The 22,420-nt window shown below is 49.0% G+C and overlaps 1 protein-coding gene across 2 annotated transcripts in view; it reads right to left on the bottom strand.

Moving 5' to 3' along the window:
• LOC144762300 (exportin-5-like) overlaps positions 1-22,420 on the bottom strand; it is a 2,334,361-nt gene that overhangs the window by 141,486 nt on the left and 2,170,455 nt on the right. For both annotated transcript variants that reach the window (XM_078647447.1, XM_078647448.1), the window contains one exon: positions 9,006-9,143. In XM_078647447.1, coding sequence (XP_078503573.1) covers positions 9,006-9,143 — 138 coding nt within the window. The remainder of the gene's footprint in view (positions 1-9,005; positions 9,144-22,420) is intronic.

Here is a 22,420-nt window from a genome sequence, read left to right as displayed (position 1 = left end):
GTGGATTTTCTGTGATGCTCTATGGTCAGGGATTGTTTATCGGGTGTGCCATTCTCTTTTTATAATGTATCCACATATTTTATAACCACTTAATGAATTTTAATGTCCGCACGAATTGTAATATACGAGCTCTTAAATTTCTCCCTCATTAGTTTCTATTGTGTATTTTTATCTGTAATTCTGTATATGGTCTTTTTATGGTATTTTACCGATAATGAAAGCTTTTGACTGACTGACTGACATACATTTCCTTTTCCAGCTGACACGAACCACCTCCCTGTGCACCATGTCTGTTTGGCTTTGCCAAGGCTTGTTGTCTCTCTTCACGGAAGATATTCAAGCTCCAAGCAGCCCCAGTATTGCACAGCTCCAAGAACTACGTTGGTGGACTTGGCCCTTTCTGCAGGGCTATCCCTGAACTTGTTGCCTTCCTCCAATATTCTCTCTGACCTGTTTTTGTTGGTTTAATGACTCTGGGCACTTTACCACTGCTGACCAGTGCTAAAGTGCATATGCTTTCCCTACTGTAAATGCTATAAGCCGGGTCTGGTGGCTCAGTGGACTAATGCATCTACTGCAGGGGCCTGTGTTCGACCTCATGGTCACAGGTTCAAATCCCGGCGGGTCCACTCAGCCTTTCATCCATTTTGAGGTCGATAAAATGAGTACCATTGAGTTGGGTAACAACAAACATCTGTTATTTCAGCGCCAAGATGCCCGTAGTGGTGAATGTGCGCTTTACAAATACTCATGTTATGTTATGTTTATATGTGATTGATTTCCATGATTGGCTTATTTGGTTTACTATCAGTCCCCAGTAAAGTGCACCAGGAGTGCCAGGGTTTGTAAATACAAATGCTGCTAGTGGGCCTGCAGCGCTGGTTGCGCCACCCACAGAAGCGGCCTAGTAAAAGGTGTCTAAGGTCTGCCATTGCAGAACCTGCGTGCAGTCTGGTACTGTCATGCTGGCTGGGCAAGTGCACCCACTTGCCAGCCCCTAAACCTTCCCTTTACTTCTTGTGAGTCACCCCTAAGGTAGGCCCAAGGGCAGGGTGCATTGTAAGCATAAGGTAGGACAAGCCCTGATGTGTGTGGCATGTCCTAATAGTGAATTACAGCCATTTTCGTTTTTCACTATTGTATGGCCACCTGTTCTCATAGGCCAGAATGGGCTGCTGGAATTATTACACTCTATAATCCCAGCAGGCTCAGGGAACATGGTAGAAGGTCAAGTTTAGTATGCCTGAACTCCGAATAATACAATACTTCTTTTAGTAAAGTTTATTTTAATATCCTTTGTTTGCAAATGCCACTTTTAGAAAGTTGTACAAAAAGGGGTGGTGATGGATGGAGCATCTGAATCAATCAAACACTCACACCCAGTCAAAAGATCTGGGTTTAATCCATCACCGATTCAGATGCTCCGTCCATCACCACCCCCCTTTTGTACCGCTTTGTTCGCCATAAGTTGGCAGGGTATGCTCAGACGTGAGCCCTTGCTCACTTTGCCACTGGATTCAAGCAAGCCTGGCTGAAGACGGCTGGAATGCCAGAAACCGGTCCTAGGAAGCTTGTTTACAGTCCAGGGAAGGCATGGCTTGGTAGTTCGGGCTGGACTGTTCCCATGAGGCACAGGGTCAGACTGATTTGCATATGGCCATCAGTCTGAACTGGGGTGGCAGAGAGGGCTAAAGAACGGTGATGGATTAAACCCAGATCTGTTGACTGGGTGTGAGTGTTTGATTGGTTCAGATGCTCCGTCCATCACCACCCCCTTTTGTACCGCTTTTGGCCACCATACGTGTGGCAGGGTATGCTCAGACGTGAGTCCCTTGCTCACTTTGCCACTGGATTCAAGCAAGCCGGGCTGAAGACGGCTGAAATGCCAGAAACCGGTCCTCGGAAGCTTGTTTCCGGTCCAGGGAAGACATGGCGTGGCAGTTCGGCTGGACTGTTCCTATGAGGCACAGGGTCGGACTGATTTTCATATAGCCATGTCTGAACTGGGGTGGCAGAGTGGGCTAAAGAACGGTGGTGGATTAAACCCAGATCTTTTGACTGGGTGTGAGTGTTTGATTGATTCAGATGCCCAATCCATCACCACCCCCTTTTGTACTGCTTTTGGCCACCATAAGTGTGGCAGGGTATGCTCAGACGTGAGTCCCTTGCTCACTTTGCCACTGGATTCAAGGAAGCCGGGCTGAAGACGCCTGGAATGCCAGAAACCGGTCCTCGGAAGCTTGTTTCCGGTCCAGGGAAGACATGGCGTGGCAGTTGGGGCTGGACTGTTCCCATGAGGCACAGGGTCAGACTGATTTGCATATAGCCATGTCTGAACTGGGGTGGCAGAGTGGGCTAAAGAACGGTGATGGATTAAACCCAGATCTTTTGACTGGGTGTGAGTGTTTGATTGATTCAGATGCCCAGTCCATCACCACCCCCTTTTGTACCACTTTTAGAAAGTTAGCATTTGCTTGCCTAACCATTTCAGCCCGCCCCTGCCAGGATGTGTATCTGCTGTCTGGGTTTTGTGAGTGACAGGGCTGGGGATGACAGGTGGTGAATGGAGGGATTACACCAGAGTGGGTGGTGGGAGTGCCCCTTGACACTGAATAGGGCTGTGCTCTGCCACCACAATGCTGGCTCCACCTCCCGGGGAGCGACTGATGACTCTGCCCGACACCTGGCCCAGGGAGAGGGAGGACTGTCAAAAGAGTGCTCCTGACTGTACTTGTCATGTCAATGCTGGCTCCACCTTCTGCGGAGTGTCTGCTGTCCTTGCCCCAAACACTTAAAGAAGAAGCCAGGAACAGCAAAACAAAGTGCTCAGAGACTGAAATGGACTATGCAAATGCCCCCCTGGCCTGAAAGAACAAAATAAACTGACTATAACTGTAGGAGCCCTGCTCCTAACAAATCAGATCCTGTTTTCCCACAACGAACCTCTGCCCAACTAGAAGGACCAAAGAAGAAGCTGAAGGACTGCAGTGGAGCCTTGCTGAGGAAGGAGAGGAGAAGACCAAAGAGGACTTTGCTTTGCTGTGCTGAGAACTATCTCCAAGGGCTTGTCTGAGCTTGCCCCCTGAATTGAACCACAGGACCAGTGGGTTCCTTGTGCCTTGGCTCGTCTGCAACTTGAGCCGTGTGTTTCCTCCCGCCGGAGCTGAAGTCTGCGTCCCCTCGCCCCCTCCTAAGGCCATGACACTCGGGAGCTTGCCTGCCTTTCTGCCCGTTGAGAGCCTCGCTCTGCCAGAGCCGCTCTCTGCCCCTCGGGTCAGGCCGCCTGCTCCTCTGCCACCCCGCCCGCTATTGGAGCGCGTGGAGTGCTCTCGCCCCTCCCGCCGGAATCCTGGTCAAGAGCGCATTCCCAAGCCTGGACGGCCGCCCGTGCGCTGCATCGCACCCGGCCTCCCCGCTTTGCCCTCTGACCTCTGGAAGGGGCTGCGCCGCACCTCGAAGGACCCCTCCCAGTACGGACCGTACTGGAGGCCCCGGTGCCGCGCCTGCCCTGTGGAAATCGCCCGCTCCAAGAAGACCCCAAGGTATGCTCCCCCCACCGGTGCGTACTCAGCGAGTACGACTCGTTCTCCCAGACGTCACCGTGTGGGCCAGAGCGCACAAGAAACTTCCCCACCTTTAAGCGCAGTACTCGGCTCGGGCCCGCAACGTTCTTATTTCCCCGTGGACACTGTGCTCCTGCATTAGTTCCGGTACGCTTCTGCCTCCCAGCGCTGTACACCTGATAGCGCGAGGCGCGTACTGTGGCTGAGCCTTCTATTCGATCCAGCGTACGGGCCGCTCAAGAGTGGTACGACCCGTACACCTCAGTAGAAACGCCGGAGACGTACTCCGCACCCCGCGAGGCGTGTGCAAATTGAAAGGGCCTCCCCGATCGACGCGCCCAGAGTACGCCAGAGCACTACGCAGCGCACAACCACCGGGGACCATAACGAAAGACCAGAATCTGCATTAGGTGGTGTGGGACAGTATTTTAAGTGTCGAACTCTAACCATTAAGCATTTTTATGAACTGCAAAAAACACTTGCCTACTTTTAAACCTTGTGGCCCACTTCTAAAGCGTTATATGGGTCTTGTGATAATACTTGCATCCTAAACTATATTTTTACATAAAGTACACATTTTTATACAAATTACAGCCTGGTGTCCATTTGTGGGGGATCATTGGATTTACTGTATGTGGTCATAAATGCTTAACTGACATAGCACTCCTGAGATTAGCCTTGACTGCTCGCGCCACGCAACCTAAAGGGTGAGCAGGGGTTATTCTTAAGGGGTAATTCCCTTGCCCTTTCTTAGAGAGGGTCTCTGCTTGTCACAAGTACATACCTGTGCCAACCAGAGACCCCCAATTCTAACAGTCCTGCCTGCATCCTCTGCACCGTGGGCCTTTATCTCCTGGGTGCTGCTGAGGCTTCCCTGCGACTCCCTGTGCTTGCTGCCAGAGGGTTCTCGATGGGGCTCCAATGATTTCTGCTGGCTCTCCAGCTTGCCAGCCTGTCCATTGCTGGGTTAGTCTCACAGGCCTCACTAGTCTGCATCAAAGCTTCTTTTTCTTCAACCTGACTGTTGCGACTGCCAAGGCTTGATGGTGGTCCTGCCTGCCAATGAGCTTCCTACATTCCTCATCCGTCGTGGGACAGCTCGTGGACAGTCCTGTGCTCCTGAATTGTCGCCTGGGCTCCACAGCTGCTCCCTCAAGGCCGTCGTGCTTCTGCAAGTACCTCTGACACGAGGTTGCATTGTGCTCCTGTTCCTCCAGGACACCTCAGGGTGGTTTGAACTCTGTACCCTCTGTTTTCAGAGTACTTCTCGTCCAGAATCAACATTTGGGTTCCACCGTCCTGGTCCGAGAGTCGCTGCTGCCGCCAAGATCCTCCATTGGTTCCTGCGGGCAGTTCCGACACTATTTCACCCTGATGCACCCGGGCTCCCTGATGTAGGTATACTGGTTCCATGGAAATCCACAGGTGGGGTGGCTCTCCAACCTCCCTTGATCCAATTAGTGTTCTTGAGTCCTTTGGGAAGGGTCACGATACAAGAAAATACCAACCACGACTTACCCTGTGCTATCCTATGGACGTTTCACCCGGTGTAACCACTCTGCACCCGGTCGCCTTGGGGTCCCTAGCTACTCAAATTTGTGAGTTCCTTGCTTCCCCTGGGCTTCTCCATCCTTGGGTAACAGTCTTGTTTTGGTATTTACCTCTTATACCACTTTCTTAGTATATGCCCACCCCATACGAGTCCATTCGTTTTTCTATGCTACTTACCTGTTTCTATTTGATATCTCCAGGTAGGAGACGTACCACCTTAGTTATTAGTGTTGTTATTTTTGTACACTTGTGTGGTTCTTTCTTGTGTGAAAGCTTGCTGACCAAGTGGTAACTGTACCTGCTTTACACCCTCCTGAATAAGCCTTAGCTGCTCTCCACAGCTACCCCATGAGAGCTTAGGATATCGGGGATCTTAAAACTATCATTAAGGGTTTCCTGGACTCAGTGCACAGTACCTCACCATAGATGGAAACTATATACTGAGCCAGTCTCCTACACCTCTGATCTCCACCTCACCTAAATGGCTGCTCCATCCCAGGAACAACACATCTGTCAGATCGGGTTGGGGAAGGGAGAGAGATCTGCCACTGACCCAATCGTGGCTCGTTAAAAACACACTGCAGATCTTTGGCAGTACTCTCTGAGATCTGGCCCATGTCGGAGAGATTCCCTCGATACTGAGCCCACTGGAACTTCAGATCTCACTGCAGAGCCCACATATGCCAGCTGGCATGTGTCACAAGCAGGATGCAGTAGGCCATGAGGCCCATCAGCCTCAGTCAGTCTCACCAAAATCCAGAATAAAGGCTGATACATCGATCTCAGTCTGAATATACTGGACTCGCCATCCAGAAGTATAGGCCCCGAACTGCACCGTGCCCAGAAAAGAATGGATGAAAGGGAGCATCTGAGATGGAGTCAGGTGTGACTTCGGCACTTTGATAGTGAACCCCCTGAGAATGCAGGAGATCTGCCATAGTCTGGAGGTTGGATCCGACAGCCTGTGGCGAGTCTGCCTTCAACAGCCAGTTGCAGAGATAGGGGAAGACTGGCAGCGCTCATTTCCGCAGATGAGCTGCAACCACCGCCATCACCTTAGTGAACATCCATGGGGCACTGGTAAGGTCAAAAGGAAGCATGGTGAACTTAAAGTGCTTGTGGCCCACTGATAACATTTTCTTTCCTAAGGTGTCCAGCCTCTTGGATTCCCTATCCAGTGGAGTGGTAGGGAATGCACCAGGATTTACACAGGAGGTTGAGGCTTGGACCACCAAGCTCTCTAGGGAGGGTGTTGTGTGAAGAAGTTGGGGGTCCCTTAGGTAGCGGGCAAACATAATTTTCACAGGAGCCCTTGTGCGGGGTTTGGACCAAATCCCCAAAAGGACGCCCTTAAATGGGAGAGGTTCTGAAGAAGCCTCCCTTGCTGACGCACCTTCGTCAAGACATCAGTCTTGACTGTCACCAAGGGTAGGCTAAGGTCCAGGACCTCGGGTGCCCTTTTCACCTCACCACTATAGCAAAATAAGACCCCTCCTCTGTAGCCACGGTAGGGGGAGAGAGAATTCCAGAAATTGGAGAAGTGGCCAGTCCGGTGGCGTCTGCCAATTTCTTACACTACTTCATGTTGGGGTCTAGGGGCTGGTATTCTTCAGGTTCCAGCGACCCCTAAGAATCTTTCCCAAGTCCCAGCTCATTAGAATAGGGCTTGGGCCTGGAAGACGTGGCTCTAGTCGGCTGACGGTGCTGCCAGAAGCATCAGGACCAGCACCAGTGAAGGTTATGGTGGTACGACCAGCACTGGTCCAGATCCATCCATGGTTCAAAGGGTCCCAACTGGAGCCAGGGAGGAGGGGGTGTGTTTAATATAGCCACCGGTTAAGAATGAATGGGGGCCCCTCTGAACCCTAGCAGCCCGAAGGCACACCGGCCGAAACGGTCTGACCAAATATGAAGTGCATGGCCTCATAAAACTCATGGATTTGGACGTGGTCGCTCTGGCTTACGGAGACTCAGGGCGACGCAGAGCAGGCTCAACCGTGGAGCTAGGCCTCTAATGACAACGCTCCCTTGTCTCGCTGGATGACTTTGACAGAAGTGGTTACGTTGAAGACCTCTTTAACTTCTTACTGTTCTTGCGCTTGTGGAACGTACCTGATGACTTGGAGTGCAATGAGGATTTTGGGCTCTGCAACCAATCCCGGGACCTTCTTCTCGACCAGGATCAAGAGTGTTGTGGCGTCGAATGTCAGACAACAAGCCGCTTGTTTCCTCAAGGCCTTGTGTTGCATGGAGCGGCAATCTATGCAGGTCATCAAGTCGTGGTTGTGCTCCAGGCACCAGAGGCAAACAAAATGCAGGTCCGTCACCGACATCTGCCGATGGCACGAACCACAGGGTTTGAAGCCGGGCTTTCTAGTGGACATCCTGCCATCCCAGGAAAAAAATGTCAAAAAGTCTTCGACAAAGGCAAAATGGTCAGTTAAAAAGTGACTGGTGGTAGCTCTCTCCAGATCTGCACTGGGTGGCGCTGAAAGAAAACAGCTGTTGGAGTGGCACCTATATAGGCACTGGGCATGTCTCATCTGGTGCTGATGCCGCCACCTACTGGCACGCAGGGGTACTTCTCATGGAAATATCCGGTTCTAGTCTGATGCCTGGAGACAATTCTAAGGTAAGGAATCGGCGGCTAGAAGTCTCTATCAGACATAGATGTGCAATGAACTAAGTTGCAAACGTATTCATTTTCAGAAGACTGACCATCCTTTAGAACAGTATCCAACATACAGATTGAATGAAGGTCATTATGTTTTTCTTCTGGTTGATACTTCTACCTGCAGATCTCCCGTCTTTTGAAATTCTATCAAATACTATGCTTTGCTTTAGTGCAGTTCCTTTAGGGATATCACTTGAACAAATTAGGATTGGAGCGTTACTGCTCCAGTCAAGGACATGTGATTATCTACGACGTACAGGAGGTCTGTCAGTGGAACCTGTAGCCGAAGCACATTTAAGAGTCGTGTGAGAAATGTGCCCCATGTATACCATGGTAACCAGGGAGAGCAAGGCCAAGCTCATTATTGCATGTACATGACGAGTGTCTGGCTTGATACCAGTCGCAGTCGGGCTCAAAGACATCTTCTTCTCTAACCTCCAAGTTGTTTAAAGAGAAAAACAAAAAGAAGAAAAGGGACGCCTCAACGTTCTCCACTTTGACTGGAGTAGTTTTTGGAACCAGAGTTAGTAGACACCATTCCACTGAGGCTCCTCTGCCAGCAGAGCCACTGCCTCCTCCAGAGCCTATTTCAGTTTACCCTGAGATTCCAGTGTAGTTTCAGCATGCCATGATGGGGAATTTCAGGGTGTCAGTGGTCTATACTATGGTGCACCTAGGGACCACATCATATAGTTTGTGGCTATGTTGAGCATACCGGTTCACCCTCTGCGCCATACATCCCCTCAGGCCTCCCACAGTTATGCATCTACTCTTTGAAGTCACCAGTGAGCTTCTAACACTACCAATTGGTTTCAGGCTGAGGGCTTTGCACTCAGTGGATCGGTAGACTAACATAACCCTTGTTAGGAAGGGTCCATCTGGGAAAGTTTTCAAAGAACCTGAAGGTTGCTTGGGCTAAATGGTGACCGAAAGTGAGGCACAGATATCTTCTAGCCAACCACATATTTTAAAAAAAATTCACTGCCAAGGGATCAAGCACCAGTAACTCTAGATTCAATCTGCTCACCTGTTAAGCAATCAATTTTCAGTGGCTAAAGTTGGCATGTTAATGTAGTATAAAACATGGTTGTTAAATAAATCCCTAACCAACCAAGGCCTTCAAAAACAAAAACACGTTATGTCAATGACATTTAAGTTACTTATCACATCTTCACTGTATGGTCTCACTCTGTCTTTCAGAAACACAGGCAACCTACCAGAGATTCGTAGATCTGAAATCCAAGCTGAACAAGTGCATCAATGTACACAGCATGATTTGTGTGTTCCCGTAAACCGTTCAGAACCATGGTGAAGAAATATGTCACAGCATCTGGTACAAGTGGTTCAGATATCACCTGTAACAAGAAAATTAACATGATTGAGACATGCTAAAATGTTCAGGTCAGTCTAGTACCCATCACTAACAATATGCCATATTTTTACACAGTGCATTCCCATGAGAACAAGTTACTTGACTTTGGCACTGTTCTGTCTGATGAATATTCGTTAATTCCATTCTCTGACGCAAGAATCTATGCAGTTTTTGTTTAGCAGTACCCATCACCGATACCTGTGGTGCTGCTTCAATTCAGTAGCAGATTTAAGAGACTCATACATTACTCGGGTAAATATTTCAATATATGCATCTGTTTATCCAAACAAATGTAAATGGGAGAGGAGAGTAGGTGATAAGGTATCTGCGGGAAGATGCAAATCCATTAATAGAAGTTTCCAAAGGTTAAGTGGCTCGTCTTTTCTAATGGATACAACTTCCCAGAGACTCCTCATCTGAATCACTTCCACACCAGTTAAAACATGTCAGGCCAGTGACTCTTCCTGGTGAGCGTGGGAGGAGTCACGAGACAAGCAGCTGCGAGGACGCGAGGACGCCCGGAGGCTGGAAGCCGTGCTGGCCGGTCGGCTATCGGAGGTTATCAGACCTCGCCCAGGAACATTTGGACGCCTTGGACCCTCGTCCACGGCACCGGCGCTCCAGCATTGCCATCCCTACCTCCCTGCTGCTTACTACAGCCACGGCCCGACGCTGACGGTTGAAGGCTGGCGGCTGTTTCCTGCTTTCCTGACGGCTGCTGCTCGGTCGACCGCCCCCACCACATTTCTGATTTTCCTGTGCTCTCGCATGGTTGGCGGTCAGCGGGTTTGGTGGGTGTGCGGCTCCCCATGTCCATGGGGAGTTGAGCAGACAGGCTTGGAGGCAGCGCAGCGAGGGGCAGCGGCGCTGAGGAGCCAGAGGTGGCAGAGGTGAGGAGAAGGGGGGCACTTCTTCTGCATGCCTCCAAGACAAGGGCAAAGAGGAAAGACTTTCGCTACAGCAGCTGGGCAGAAAGAAGTGCAGTGCTGTGCAGTGAGTTGCAAAGCACCTCACAGACACGTTGGAATTATCACCCTCGCCCAGCCCTGGGAGCCCAAAATAGCTGCTCTACATTAAACTGCTCTATACTACTGAGGGAGCCTGGTCACGCCTTTGTGCTCAGAAATTCATCTCTTGTGCAGGTTAAGGCTAGTCAGGCTAGCAGGGGAGGAGACGCTGAGCGCGTTCTGTTGCGGCAGGAGCCGCTAGGCGCTTTCTCCTGCGGTGGGAGCTGTCGGGTGCATTCCTTCGCGGCAGGAGCCGCTGAGTGCTTTCCTTCATGGCAGGTGCCGCTGGGCGCTCTTCTTTCGCGGCAGGAGCCGCTGGGGGCTATCTCTTGCGGCAGGTGGCGCAGGGCGCGCTTATCTTGCGGCGGTAGCCGCCGGGCGCCCTCTCTCGTGGCTGGCGTCGCAGTAAGACCAGTGGGCTGGGGATACGGCCAGGGGGGTTGCCACGCACCCCAAGGAGATGCGATAAGCGAGAGACGAGAGTGCGCAGACCGGCTGAATGCAAGCGCTACCTGACCCACTCCTGAACCCAGTCGCCTCACAGAAGATCGCGCGGAGTGGAAGCTACAAGGAGCACCCAGCCTTCACAGTAGCAGATTTAGACTACCCAGACAGAGGAATGACAAAAAGAAGTGACTCAAAAAGCAGCCAGCAATTAGAAAACGGCCATGCAAATTCAACAGAGCAGCCCGAAGCTCCACTCAGAACTTTACGGAGCTCAAAGCTCGCAGACCAAGAAAAAAAGTCCTGTTTGAAATCGCCATCAGGGGGACTCATCACACAATTTTTGGTTAAACTTACACCCAACCCAGAGAGTACTTTAGATATGCCTGTGCAACAAGGAGGTATAAGCAGCGACGGGACGGACAATAGCATAGGGAACCAGCTCTATCATAAGCTGCCAAACATACAAACACAATGCGAAAGCCCTGGACCCACAAGTTTAGAAAGACGACGCTCTCGCTCCTGCTCAGGGCTGGGTCACACACCTGATTCAGCAAGAGACATCCCAGTACCAAGCCGTCGGAAGACAGAGCAAGTTATAACTGCCCAAATACACTGTCAGGATCAACCGATTCCTCTCTCCCCGGCGCTGAGGCCATCGTCACCAAATCCAGGCTCTGGCGCGTCAGAGAGGCGGCAAAATCTGGGCTGTTTATCCCCAATATTCCTCCAAAATTTAGAATCCAAAATACAAAGTACATTGGAGCTGACTCCAACTTTTTATAGAAGTTCCAACGAGGACCGACGTACACACTTCCTTAAACTAAGTCCCCAAAGCCAAAAACATCAGGAGAGCAGTGCCATTTTGGATCAAGGACCATCCTCTCCCGGAGAAACAGTGCAAAACATGGCCAGGTCCTTTCTCTGGCAATCAAAGAAGATGGAGTTACAAATCGATCTTCTAGCAACTATCGCGCTACGTTTAGCGGAGCTGAACAATAAGGTTGATTCCCTGGAGAAAAAGCTGAGTGACACCCCGATCAACAGCATAGGCACCTGCTCGTGCGCTGCACTCATGGACACATGGGCAACACTGCGAGAAATTCTTAAAGGGATGGTGGAAGCCCTAAAAACTCAAACTGGAATCCCAAGCGAAAAGGATAGTTGCAGTCCTGACTTAAAAATTGAAAACCAGTCAGGTACAGCAGGAGGAGGTAAATCGGGTGATTCAATAATAATCTTAGAAGCACTCAACTCCTCGACATCGAACAAAGTCTCCAGTAGTCCGGTCAGACGCAAATCCAACAGCAGCCACTCCTCATTGGAAAAACAATCAGAAAGGCATTAACCTCAACCAGACAAGTAAGGAAATTCCTCTTTCAAGGAGGGCCAAGAAAAAGCTTAAGAAACAGGAAAAAAAAGCAAAGACAGCAAAATAACGTGCCCTCCTTTTACCAACTCATTTCCAAAAAGCACAAAGTAATACAGAACCAAGACGACTCTTTCCAATCTTTACAAAAAATCAGCCTTCAAACAATTTAATAGGCACAGCCTCCCCCGTCCCGGGGAAGACGGATCTGAGGTGTAGCTACAAACAGCCATTCCCCCATACAGAGGGCGCACAAAGCCCACACGGCACGGCTGGCGGAGTCCAGCCTCCCCCGGAGTGAAACAACAAATTGAGGGAACACAGAAAACCAGAGGGAGCATGCAAGGATCAAGCACCTGAGTCCGGTGTTAGCACAATCACAAACACATTTCGCCCCTAGGGGGCTGAAAATGAGCGACCAAGTAGATCTGCCACTTCAATGTTCAGCCCAGCAGCCGGTCTTAGGCAAACGGACCTACGGCATTAGAAGCAATACACCCAGCAGCGAAGGAGAACTAAAGGATCAGGGCAAAGCAAATCAAATCAGTAATACAACATACGAGGTGATTCTAACCCCCAGATACCACATCAAAGGTAACCACGACATTCTAAACAGGGGCAACTTACTCAGGCTATTCAAGCATATACCAGCTCTCACGGAAATTCAATCAGCCAATTTAGTCTGGGTTAAATTCTTAAGTCTAACAAGCGACACCCACGGTGAATCAGCCTCAATTGGACTGAGCAGACAGGCCCAAGCGGGGCTTACAACTGATGAAATAGCAATGATGGCCGCCTGGGGAATTGACATAGCATTTCCCATTCCTGAGAAATACCCACACGTTCTAGCACTAAACTCCCGTATAAAGGAGGTTTACTTGGTGTTAAAAGGGACGACAGTTAATCAAACAGGGACAAGTGCGCCCATGGTCCCGAGACTCTACAAGGCCTACAAGATAATAAGCTCAGCAGAGCAAAGGGTAGTGCTCCACACGGACCTAAATCACATCGCAAGGCAAAACATGTCGATGGGCCCGGGGGACATGAGCCCTCGACGGCACATCCAACAAAGACAAGGGAGCCAGCTACTGGAATAAGTATCAAAAAAGGGGGAACAACACTCTACTGTCCATTTTATCATGGAATGTCGCAGGGTTGAAAAGAATGCTCAACTGTAAAGCAGCAAGCTTGTATCTTCAAGAAAATGACATACTCTGCCTACAAGAGACATGGGCTACAGAACCCTTAATTCTTTCAGGGTTTTAGGAGATTCACACCGCAGCAGTAAAAAATAATATCTTCGGGAGAGCAGCAGGTGGGCTTTCAATTTACATCAACCACAACCGTAAAATAGAGGTAAATTCAATAGAAACTAACTTAGTGAATCTCCAAGCAGTCCTGATCTCTGGCCTCAAATGTAATAATAACGCAATCCGTTTGATGATATTCAACTGCTACATAAACCCTGCTACAAAGCAAAAAAAGAAAGCAATAAAATTAATATCCAAAAAAATGGATCACTCGATAAACACGCATCTCACTTCCCAATCATTGCAGGGGATCTGAACATTAGGGGGCTAGAAGACGACACGAGGTACACCTCAAGCATAACAGAATTGGCTCCCTTAGTTCAGCTGCTAACTGCGCATAACATGGTTTCTACCCACACACCATGAAAGCAGTGGACCCACAATGGAGTCCCTTGCCCACCTTTAATAATAAGTCAACAATTGACTACATCTTCATCGCAAAGAAACTTGCAACACTTTTTAAGGACTTTGAGGTGGGAGACAGGGAGGAAAGCGATCACAATCCAATGAGGGTCACATTAGATATAAATGGGAATAACGCGAAACACCCCGGATCAGTGGGTTTTTCTACCGAGGAAGAGCACCACACAGCATTGAACAGAATAAAGTGGTCCATAAAATCAAGCCCAGCGCTCATGGAGTGGGTCGTCTGCAAAGAGCAGTGCCAAACAATGGCTTCTCCCACGGAGCACTGGAAGGAACTTCTTCTGGAATTAAAATCGGTCCTAGGACAGGTTAGTGGGACCCTGGAAACCAAGCGCCTTCATCCGCAAACCCAGCTATTACAGCCAAACCCCAAGGACTTAGACGGAACCTTTCTAAAGCCCTGAAGGCGAGAAGAAAAGGCGTGACAACTCATCTCAGCGCGGAAATAAAAGCCCTTCGACGAGAACACAGGAAAAAAAGATGGGAAATTCGAACAAAAAAAAATGGAGGCGGAGTGGTTGAAAATATTCCATATGCTCGAAGAAAACGGCCACGTCCGCTTCTGGAGACACATCAGACAATTAAGCCATACTGACCAAAGTAAAGAAACGGCGTGGCAGCCACGGAATGGGTCAAGTACGCAAAACAACTGTACACAACAGAGCAGGCAATGAGGGTCACGCAAGAACAACTAAATCCATTAGATAACGAAGATGTGGTTGAGAGCTTGCTCATAAATACAAGAGAGATAATTAAGTTGATCAAGAAAATGAGGACAGACAGCGCACCGGGCCCCAACGGTATCCCAGCGGCGGTGTTTAAAGAGGCACACGGATTCTGGGCAGAACAGCTAACCCCACTTTTAAAGCACGCCTTTGAAACGGCCTCCATTCCATCATCGTGGAAAGGCTCAGTACTCTGCCCCATATACAAAAAGGGAGATCGCACAAAACCATAAAACTACCGGCTCGTGGCCTTGCTAGATATCGAAGCAAAGGCATTCGCTAGAGTGCTGCTGAAGGAATTAGAAAGCTGAGCGGAGGAGCACAACATCTTGCCTTTCTTTCAAACTGGATTCAGACCACAATGTTCCACAGTAGACCACCATCATAGCCCTGGGATACCTGTCCAAACGTGCGACTCAGCCCGCTCAAACTCCCTTGTTTTGCTGCTTTGTGGACTATAGCGCAGCATTTGACCGCGTAGACCGTGGCATACTATGGAGTAAACTCACCAACTGGGGCATTCCCGAAAAGTTGCTTAAGGCAATAAGGTCTCTACATGAAGGGACCTGGGTAAGGATTAAGACCAGCCAATCATCAATGACCAATAAGGTCCCAACAAATAACGGCCTCAAACAGGGGTGTGTTCTTGCACCACTTTTGTTTAACATCTACACATCCGACTTGGGCCAAGCATTGGAGGGGGCAAACTTAGTCATTCCAAAGCTGGGGAACAAGCGGCTCCAAATACTTCAATATGCCGACGACCTTGTAATTTTGGACCACACCAGGATAGGCCTACAGAATGCCCTAGATGCGCGACACAGGTTTATTCAAAAGAACAACTTACTGGTAAACCAGGAGAAGACTAAGATTCTCATCATTGGAAAGTATCATCGAAAGCACATAGCCCAATGGCTCCTGGGTGATCAGCAAATTAGAACTTGCAAAAACTATAATTACCTGGCTCTCAGGCTAATGGAGGGGGTTAAGACAACAGCTCCTCTGAAGCATTTAAGAAGCAAAGGGGCAGGAATAATCTGCAGTCTGGGAAACCTCAATCCAAAATTACTTTGCCCATCCACGGACCCCTTCTTGAAAGTCTTAAAAGCAAAAATATTGCCCTCAGTCAATTATGGCCATTTAATTTTCCCCGGAGCCCTTACCAACTTCTATATAAGTTTTCAAATTGCTGCATACAAGAAAGTGCTCGGCATCCCACGTCAGGCCAGGAGAGCTAGAGTAAGGCTGGAGCTGGGACTTTCCCGACCCGACATCTCTTGCCTGGGAGACACAATAAAATATTACATTAGCACCCTGCGTGCACCAGCAATGGCTTTGAAAGTGCAAATTAAATCAATCTTCGAAGAAAGCGGATCGCCATGGCAAGCGCAATTGGCAGTAGCCAATCAATGCTGGAAATAGAGGGGCAAAACCTGGCCAACACTAACATCTTAACTGCAGTATGGAAAAGAGCAGTAAACCGAAAGATAAAGAAAATCTCATTTGCAAGAGACATCTCTAGTCTGCATCATCACCCAAATCTCTCCGCACTGGATGCCTCTTATAAAGTGGGTAAAGCACAGCCCTACTTTGAACAAGCTCTTTCCGTTCAAACTCGAAAAAAGATCAATACATGAGGCTCCTGGCACTACCTATAGTGGAGTTCAACCCAAGCTGGGCCCGCCCGGACAAATCAGTAGCATGCAGACTATGTGACTACCACCAGGAATCCTGGTATCACTTATTGTGTTTGCTGCCCAAAGTTAGCCAGAAAGAGACAACGTTTGGTCATTCCAATTTGCAGACCTCAGGGCCGCAAACGATGCTGCGAAATTTCGGACTTGTGTTTTACGTCTACAGCAAGTCAAACAGTAGCACGGCTGGGGAAATTTACCGACCTAATTAGTGCGGGACTGTCCGCAAACGCCGAGCTGCAAAAAGGAAACTGTAGGTCCGGACGGAGGAGAGAGGCGGACACACCTACAATTTAAAAACATTTAATGCACTTTGTTTTTAATCTGCATAGTCAGAACATGACATTCTATGAAGGTTTTACGTTTAATTGACTGGAGGAAAAAGCTTAGGGAATACAACTCATGTTTCTTTTTTAGTTAACTATTTTTATACAGTTAGTATATTGTAATGATTTTAACCCCTTCCACGCTCATGACGAGCTGGGCTCGTCATGAGGTAGCCTCCTCGCACGCTCATGACGAGCCCAGCTCGTCATGAAACATGGGAATAAACAAATCTCAGCACAGGAGGGGAAAATGCATAGCATCGATCTGGTTAAATAATTTAACAATAAAAGCTTTTTCACTTTCAGTTAAAACAAGCATTTGCAATGCAATAGGTCTCGCATTTGCGAGAGTTAGAGTTATTAGTGTTGTAAATGGCAATGTATTTTACTCATGTGTTAACAGGAACATTGCACATTAAAAGCACATTGCAGCCTTCCTTCCTATATTGGAAGAGGGGGAAAAAAGGAGGACAATTTAAGAGCAACAGATCCAAGGCCGCGCAGTTTAAAACTCGGAGAAACCAATGTAAATTTTTGTGATTTTGAAAAGGAGGTCCGGCAATACAGCGCGTTTTCCGTCCACACGTTATTATTTGTGTCATAAGCTAGCCTCGCCCGTATCTACGGGTGCACACACAGATTAGTCGTGTGTACACACACACACAGGTTATTATTTGTGTGCATCAGCTGCTCTTGGCGGTAGCTCTGCCCTATTACCACGGACATAGTTTGCAGTTGCTTTGAAAGTATTGTGGTTTTATGGCCTGGGGGCCTACGTCATCAGATTTAATTCAATTACTCCATGTTCGTGAGTTATAGCAAGACCCGTGGCTGCCGTCCACGTCTCCTACTGAATGACAAAAAGTATGAGAGAAATCCACATCTTGGACTAATCGTGCACAGGAAGACAGCTGTGCACTGCTTTTGTGTTCAAAGATCTGCCTTTATGAACATACTCAAACCTCTCACACTCCCTGGGGGCACCCTACTGAAGAGCTCTGCTGGCAAGCAGCGTCTGTGCGCTACAGTGAGATTTCAGACTACCGAAATTGAACAGAAAAGAAGTGGTTTAACACTCACACTGAAGTGAACCCTCGAAAATACACCCGGTTGTAGATTAGGCAGACTACGGGCTACTTTATGCCAATATTCTAATCACAGGGCTCCCTTCGAAATCAGACAAAGGTGAAAGGTAGCATTCTACTTCGTTGTACACCAACCGGGCGCGTTTGTTCCTTGCATGCTAGCACATACGACTTTCTTGCTGCTCTGCTAAAAACCTGCATCATGCCTCCTACTGAATGTCAAAAAGTATGAGAGAAATCTACATCTTGGACGAATCGTGCACAGAAAGACAGCTGTGCACTGCTTTTGTGTTCAAAGATCTGCCTTTATGAACATACTCAAACCTCTCCCACTCCATGGGGGCACCCTACTGAAGATCTCTGCTGGCAAGCAGCGTCTGTGCGCTACAGTGAGATTTCAGACTTCCAGCCTTGACCACACAACCGAAATCCTGTACCATAACCACTCCCGCAGATTTTTGGGAGAACACCTCCTTGAGCAACATGTATGATGAGTTTTTCGTGTTCCTAGAATGACGGCGTGCATACTACATGCGCGCATGCCTTGTCAAAATGCAATTGTATTTTAAACAAGCTGTCGCCATTACGCCAACGAAAACCGTTTTTTTATATTTGCATCGGGCTTTCACTTTGCGTGAAAGCGCAATGCAAAAATAAACAAGCGAGTCTGGAAGAGACGCCGTGGGCGAGCAAAAGAGACAGTGCATGAGCTAAATCTCCAGTCCGGGTGGGTGGGGCCTGAGGAAGACAGGGCGGTCAGCAACCCCACTTCTAAAAGAAAAGCGATGGCAATAGATCTCGCAAGTGAGCAGTGCATGCGCTGCGTCACGAGGCGAAACCGAAAAAGGAGGTAGACTAAAAGACTATGTAACTGCTGGGACGAAAAAGTCCTCCACATGGTAACATACGTTCACCCCTGCACTGAGTGCCCAAACTGTACTGATGTCTGGATCTCTAATGCTGATTTTTGTTGTCATAGGCAAACATGGATCAAGAAAGTGTGCCATGACATAGGCCAGTCTCAAGGATTGAGATCCTTCTGGACCAGGAGGGTCACCCACATCGGTACCCTTATAGTGATGAAACAATTCTGCCTCTATCAGGCTTTAAGGGAATAGGACCTTTTTAACCTGTGCCGCTGGAGTGAGGCCTACAGGCTCACTCATTTAAAGTTCCCTTAGCCGACACCGGTTTGGTGTGCAGAGCATCAGTGGTGTACCTGTGCAGGGTGTATGTGTGCCTGGGAAGGGTACAATACAGGAATAAGGAAGTATGTGCAGTGCGTGCATGTTGATTGCATGTTCTCAGTGTATGTGCCCTTGTGAGTGGTACAATATATGACTGATGTAGTGCTGTGCAGAATGTGCATGTTAAATGCACGTGCTGGGTGTATTTGTGTCTGTGAGTGGTACAATATACACAAGTTACTACTTGTTTAACAATATATCTTTAAGAGGCATTAGTTAGTGATAGATGCCTTACCCTAGAATATCCCCAGGCGTCAGACTGGATCTGGAATGTTTTTCGTCAGCAGTACGCCTGCGCGTTAGTGGGTGGCGGCGTGTTGCTCCACGACCGTCGCTGGTGTCATAAGCGCAGACAAGACGTCATGGAGACTACTTAGGTGCCACTCATGCGCGCTGACGTCAGTTCTGTACACGACTTTCCAATCCAGGAACGCAGAGCCATGCAAGAAACTGACCACTGGTGCCATGAAACTAGGGCCCTGAAAGGTATGACCTTACCCTAGAAATCAGTTCGCAGAACGGGGAGGATGGGAGGGGCGGTAAGGAATGTTATGTTATGTTATTGGTTTTTATTGTGCGCACAGCTACTCCAGCTAAGGAGCGTCCTGGCGCATTGACAAGGGAGCGCATAAAAAACATAACACAGCTAAAAAAGAGAACCAGAAAGGACCACTCTAAATACATAACACAGACTGGGGGTTGAAGACTAAAACAGGAATGTTTTCAAGGCTTTCCTAAAAGCCATAAGATCCTCTAACAGGCGCAATTCCACCGGGAGGGAGTTCCAAGCGGATGCCGCCTTTACACCAAATGAGCGGCCGCCCATGCGGCAGAGCCTGTATCTGGGGACTACAACCAGGGCCTGGCCCTGGGAGCGAAGAGTGCGAGTAGGGACATAAAGGGAAAGAGAGCCAGACAAGATTTCAGGGCCCATGCCTCTCAAGATCTTAAAAGCGAGGCAGAGTATCTTAAAAAGAATACGCTTCCGTATTGGGAGCCAGTGTAGGGAGCGAAGAACATTCGCGACCGAGCAGAATTTAGGGAGGCCGACAATCGCCCTGGCTGCGGCATTTTGTACCCGTTGTAATCGAGTAAGCTCGGCCTGAATGGCCCCGGCGAGAAGAGAACTCGCGTAATCCAGGCGAGAGATGACAGTGGCCTGGATTACAAGCTGTCTGGTTGGGGCAACAAAGTACTTAAGAACAGGTCTTAAGCCTCTCAACATACCAAAGCAGCAAGCCGCTGTTCTTTTAGTGTGCCCTACGAAAGTCAGACCCGAGTCTATCCACACTCCCAGATTTTTCAGCTCCAAAACCGGCGCCGGAGATGGTCCCAGCTCAGATGGCCACCATTGGTCACCCCAGAGTTCCGCTCCCCTACCGACAACCATAACCTCTGTTTTAGTGGCATTCAGCTGGAGACAGTTCCCTGTCAACCAGCTAGCCACCGCCTTCAATCCATCCTGAAACCTGGGGGCATCCACTTCCGCATCCCCGCTGAGAGTAACCGCCAGCTGTGTGTCGTCGGCATATGAGACCAAGGTTAGGCCCCACTGCCTAGCGACATCAGCTAGCAGTCTCACGTAGAGATTAAACAACGTGGGACTCAGCGAGGATCCCTGTGGAACCCCCATGGCCAGTGGTTGGAAGTTGGACTTGAAGGGAGGGATGGAAACACAGAAGGAACGGTCGCCAAGGTAGGAGCGGAACCATTGCAGAGCCTGTCCACCGACACCTATCTCCTCGAGCCGATGCAGGAGGATGCTGTGAGAGACTGTGTCGAAGGCGGCGCTGAGATCTAACAGTATCTATCACTTACTAATGTCTCTTACAGATATATCGTTACACAAGTAGTAACTTGTGCGTCTAAAATAGACACGTTAGTCATATATTCCTTACCTTCGAATAAATACCCCGGCAATACCAACCCTGTTGGTGAGAACAAGATTAAACCAGAAAGTCACGGAGAACAGAACGGCCAAAGAAGCCGTCTCTCCGGACTTGACTGTCAAGGCAATAATGCTTGGTAAATGTGTGTAGCGGGGACCACGTAGCTGCCTGACAAATGACCTGCAAGGGAACGCCGCATCCCAAGGCAGTAGTGGTTGCCGTTGCCCTGGTAGAATGGGCACGAAGCCCCACAGGAGGCCCCTTCTTAGCCAACGAGTAACATGGTTTGATGCACAGAACGACCCACCGAAAGATGGTTCGTTTGTGAACGACCCCACCTTTTTTGGCGCCCACGTAGCCAACAAAGGGCTGGTCATCCACCCGGAACTGCTGTGTGTGCTTCAGATAAAATGAGAATGCACGTTTAGGGTCCAGACTGTGGAGCCTCTCCCCATCTCTTTCGAACGATGCAAAAAGAAGGTGGGCAAAGTGATGGTCTGCCCGATGTGGAAGGGCGTGACACATTTTGGCAAAAAAGAAGGACGGGTCCTTAAAACTACCTTGTCCAGATGAACAGAAAGGAAAGGAGGTTTAGAAGAAACAGCCTGTAGCTCATTCACTCTTCTGACAGAGGTGACCGCTACCACGAAAGCAGTCTTGAGAGTTAAGAAAACGCAAAGGACAGTAATGAAGGGGCTCGAAGGGAGCGCACATCAGATACGTCAAGACAAGGTTTAAGTCCCATTGAGGCATGATGAACGCCACAGGAGGAAAGAAACTTGCAACACTTTTTAAGGACTTTGAGGTGGGAGACAGGGAGGAAAGCGATCACAATCCAATGAGGGTCACATTAGATATAAATGGGAATAACGCGAAACACCCCGGATCAGTGGGTTTTTCTACCGAGGAAGAGCACCACACAGCATTGAACAGAATAAAGTGGTCCATAAAATCAAGCCCAGCGCTCATGGAGTGGGTCGTCCGCAAAGAGCAGTGCCAAACAATGGCTTCTCCCACGGAGCACTGGAAGGAACTTCTTCTGGAATTAAAATCGGTCCTAGGACAGGTTAGTGGGACCCTGGAAACCAAGCGCCTTCATCCGCAAACCCAGCTATTACAGCCAAACCCCAAGGACTTAGACGGAACCTTTCTAAAGCCCTGAAGGCGAGAAGAAAAGGCGTGACAACTCATCTCAGCGCGGAAATAAAAGCCCTTCGACGAGAACACAGGAAAAAAATATGGGAAATTCGAACAAAAAAAAATGGAGGCGGAGTGGTTGAAAATATTCCATATGCTCGAAGAAAACGGCCACGTCCGCTTCTGGAGACACATCAGACAATTAAGCCATACTGACCAAAGTAAAGAAACGGCGTGGCAGCCACGGAATGGGTCAAGTACGCAAAACAACTGTACACAACAGAGCAGGCAATGAGGGTCACGCAAGAACAACTAAATCCATTAGATAACGAAGATGTGGTTGAGAGCTTGCTCATAAATACAAGAGAGATAATTAAGTTGATCAAGAAAATGAGGACAGACAGCGCACCGGGCCCCAACGGTATCCCAGCGGCGGTGTTTAAAGAGGCACACGGATTCTGGGCAGAACAGCTAACCCCACTTTTAAAGCACGCCTTTGAAACGGCCTCCATTCCATCATCGTGGAAAGGCTCAGTACTCTGCCCCATATACAAAAAGGGAGATCGCACAAAACCATAAAACTACTGGCTCGTGGCCTTGC

This window comes from Lissotriton helveticus, chromosome 6 (genome assembly GCF_964261635.1).
Source record: "Lissotriton helveticus chromosome 6, aLisHel1.1, whole genome shotgun sequence".
Taxonomy (NCBI): domain Eukaryota; kingdom Metazoa; phylum Chordata; class Amphibia; order Caudata; family Salamandridae; genus Lissotriton; species Lissotriton helveticus.
Note: the sequence above shows the minus strand (reverse complement) of the source record. Positions and strands in the feature narration are given on the sequence as shown.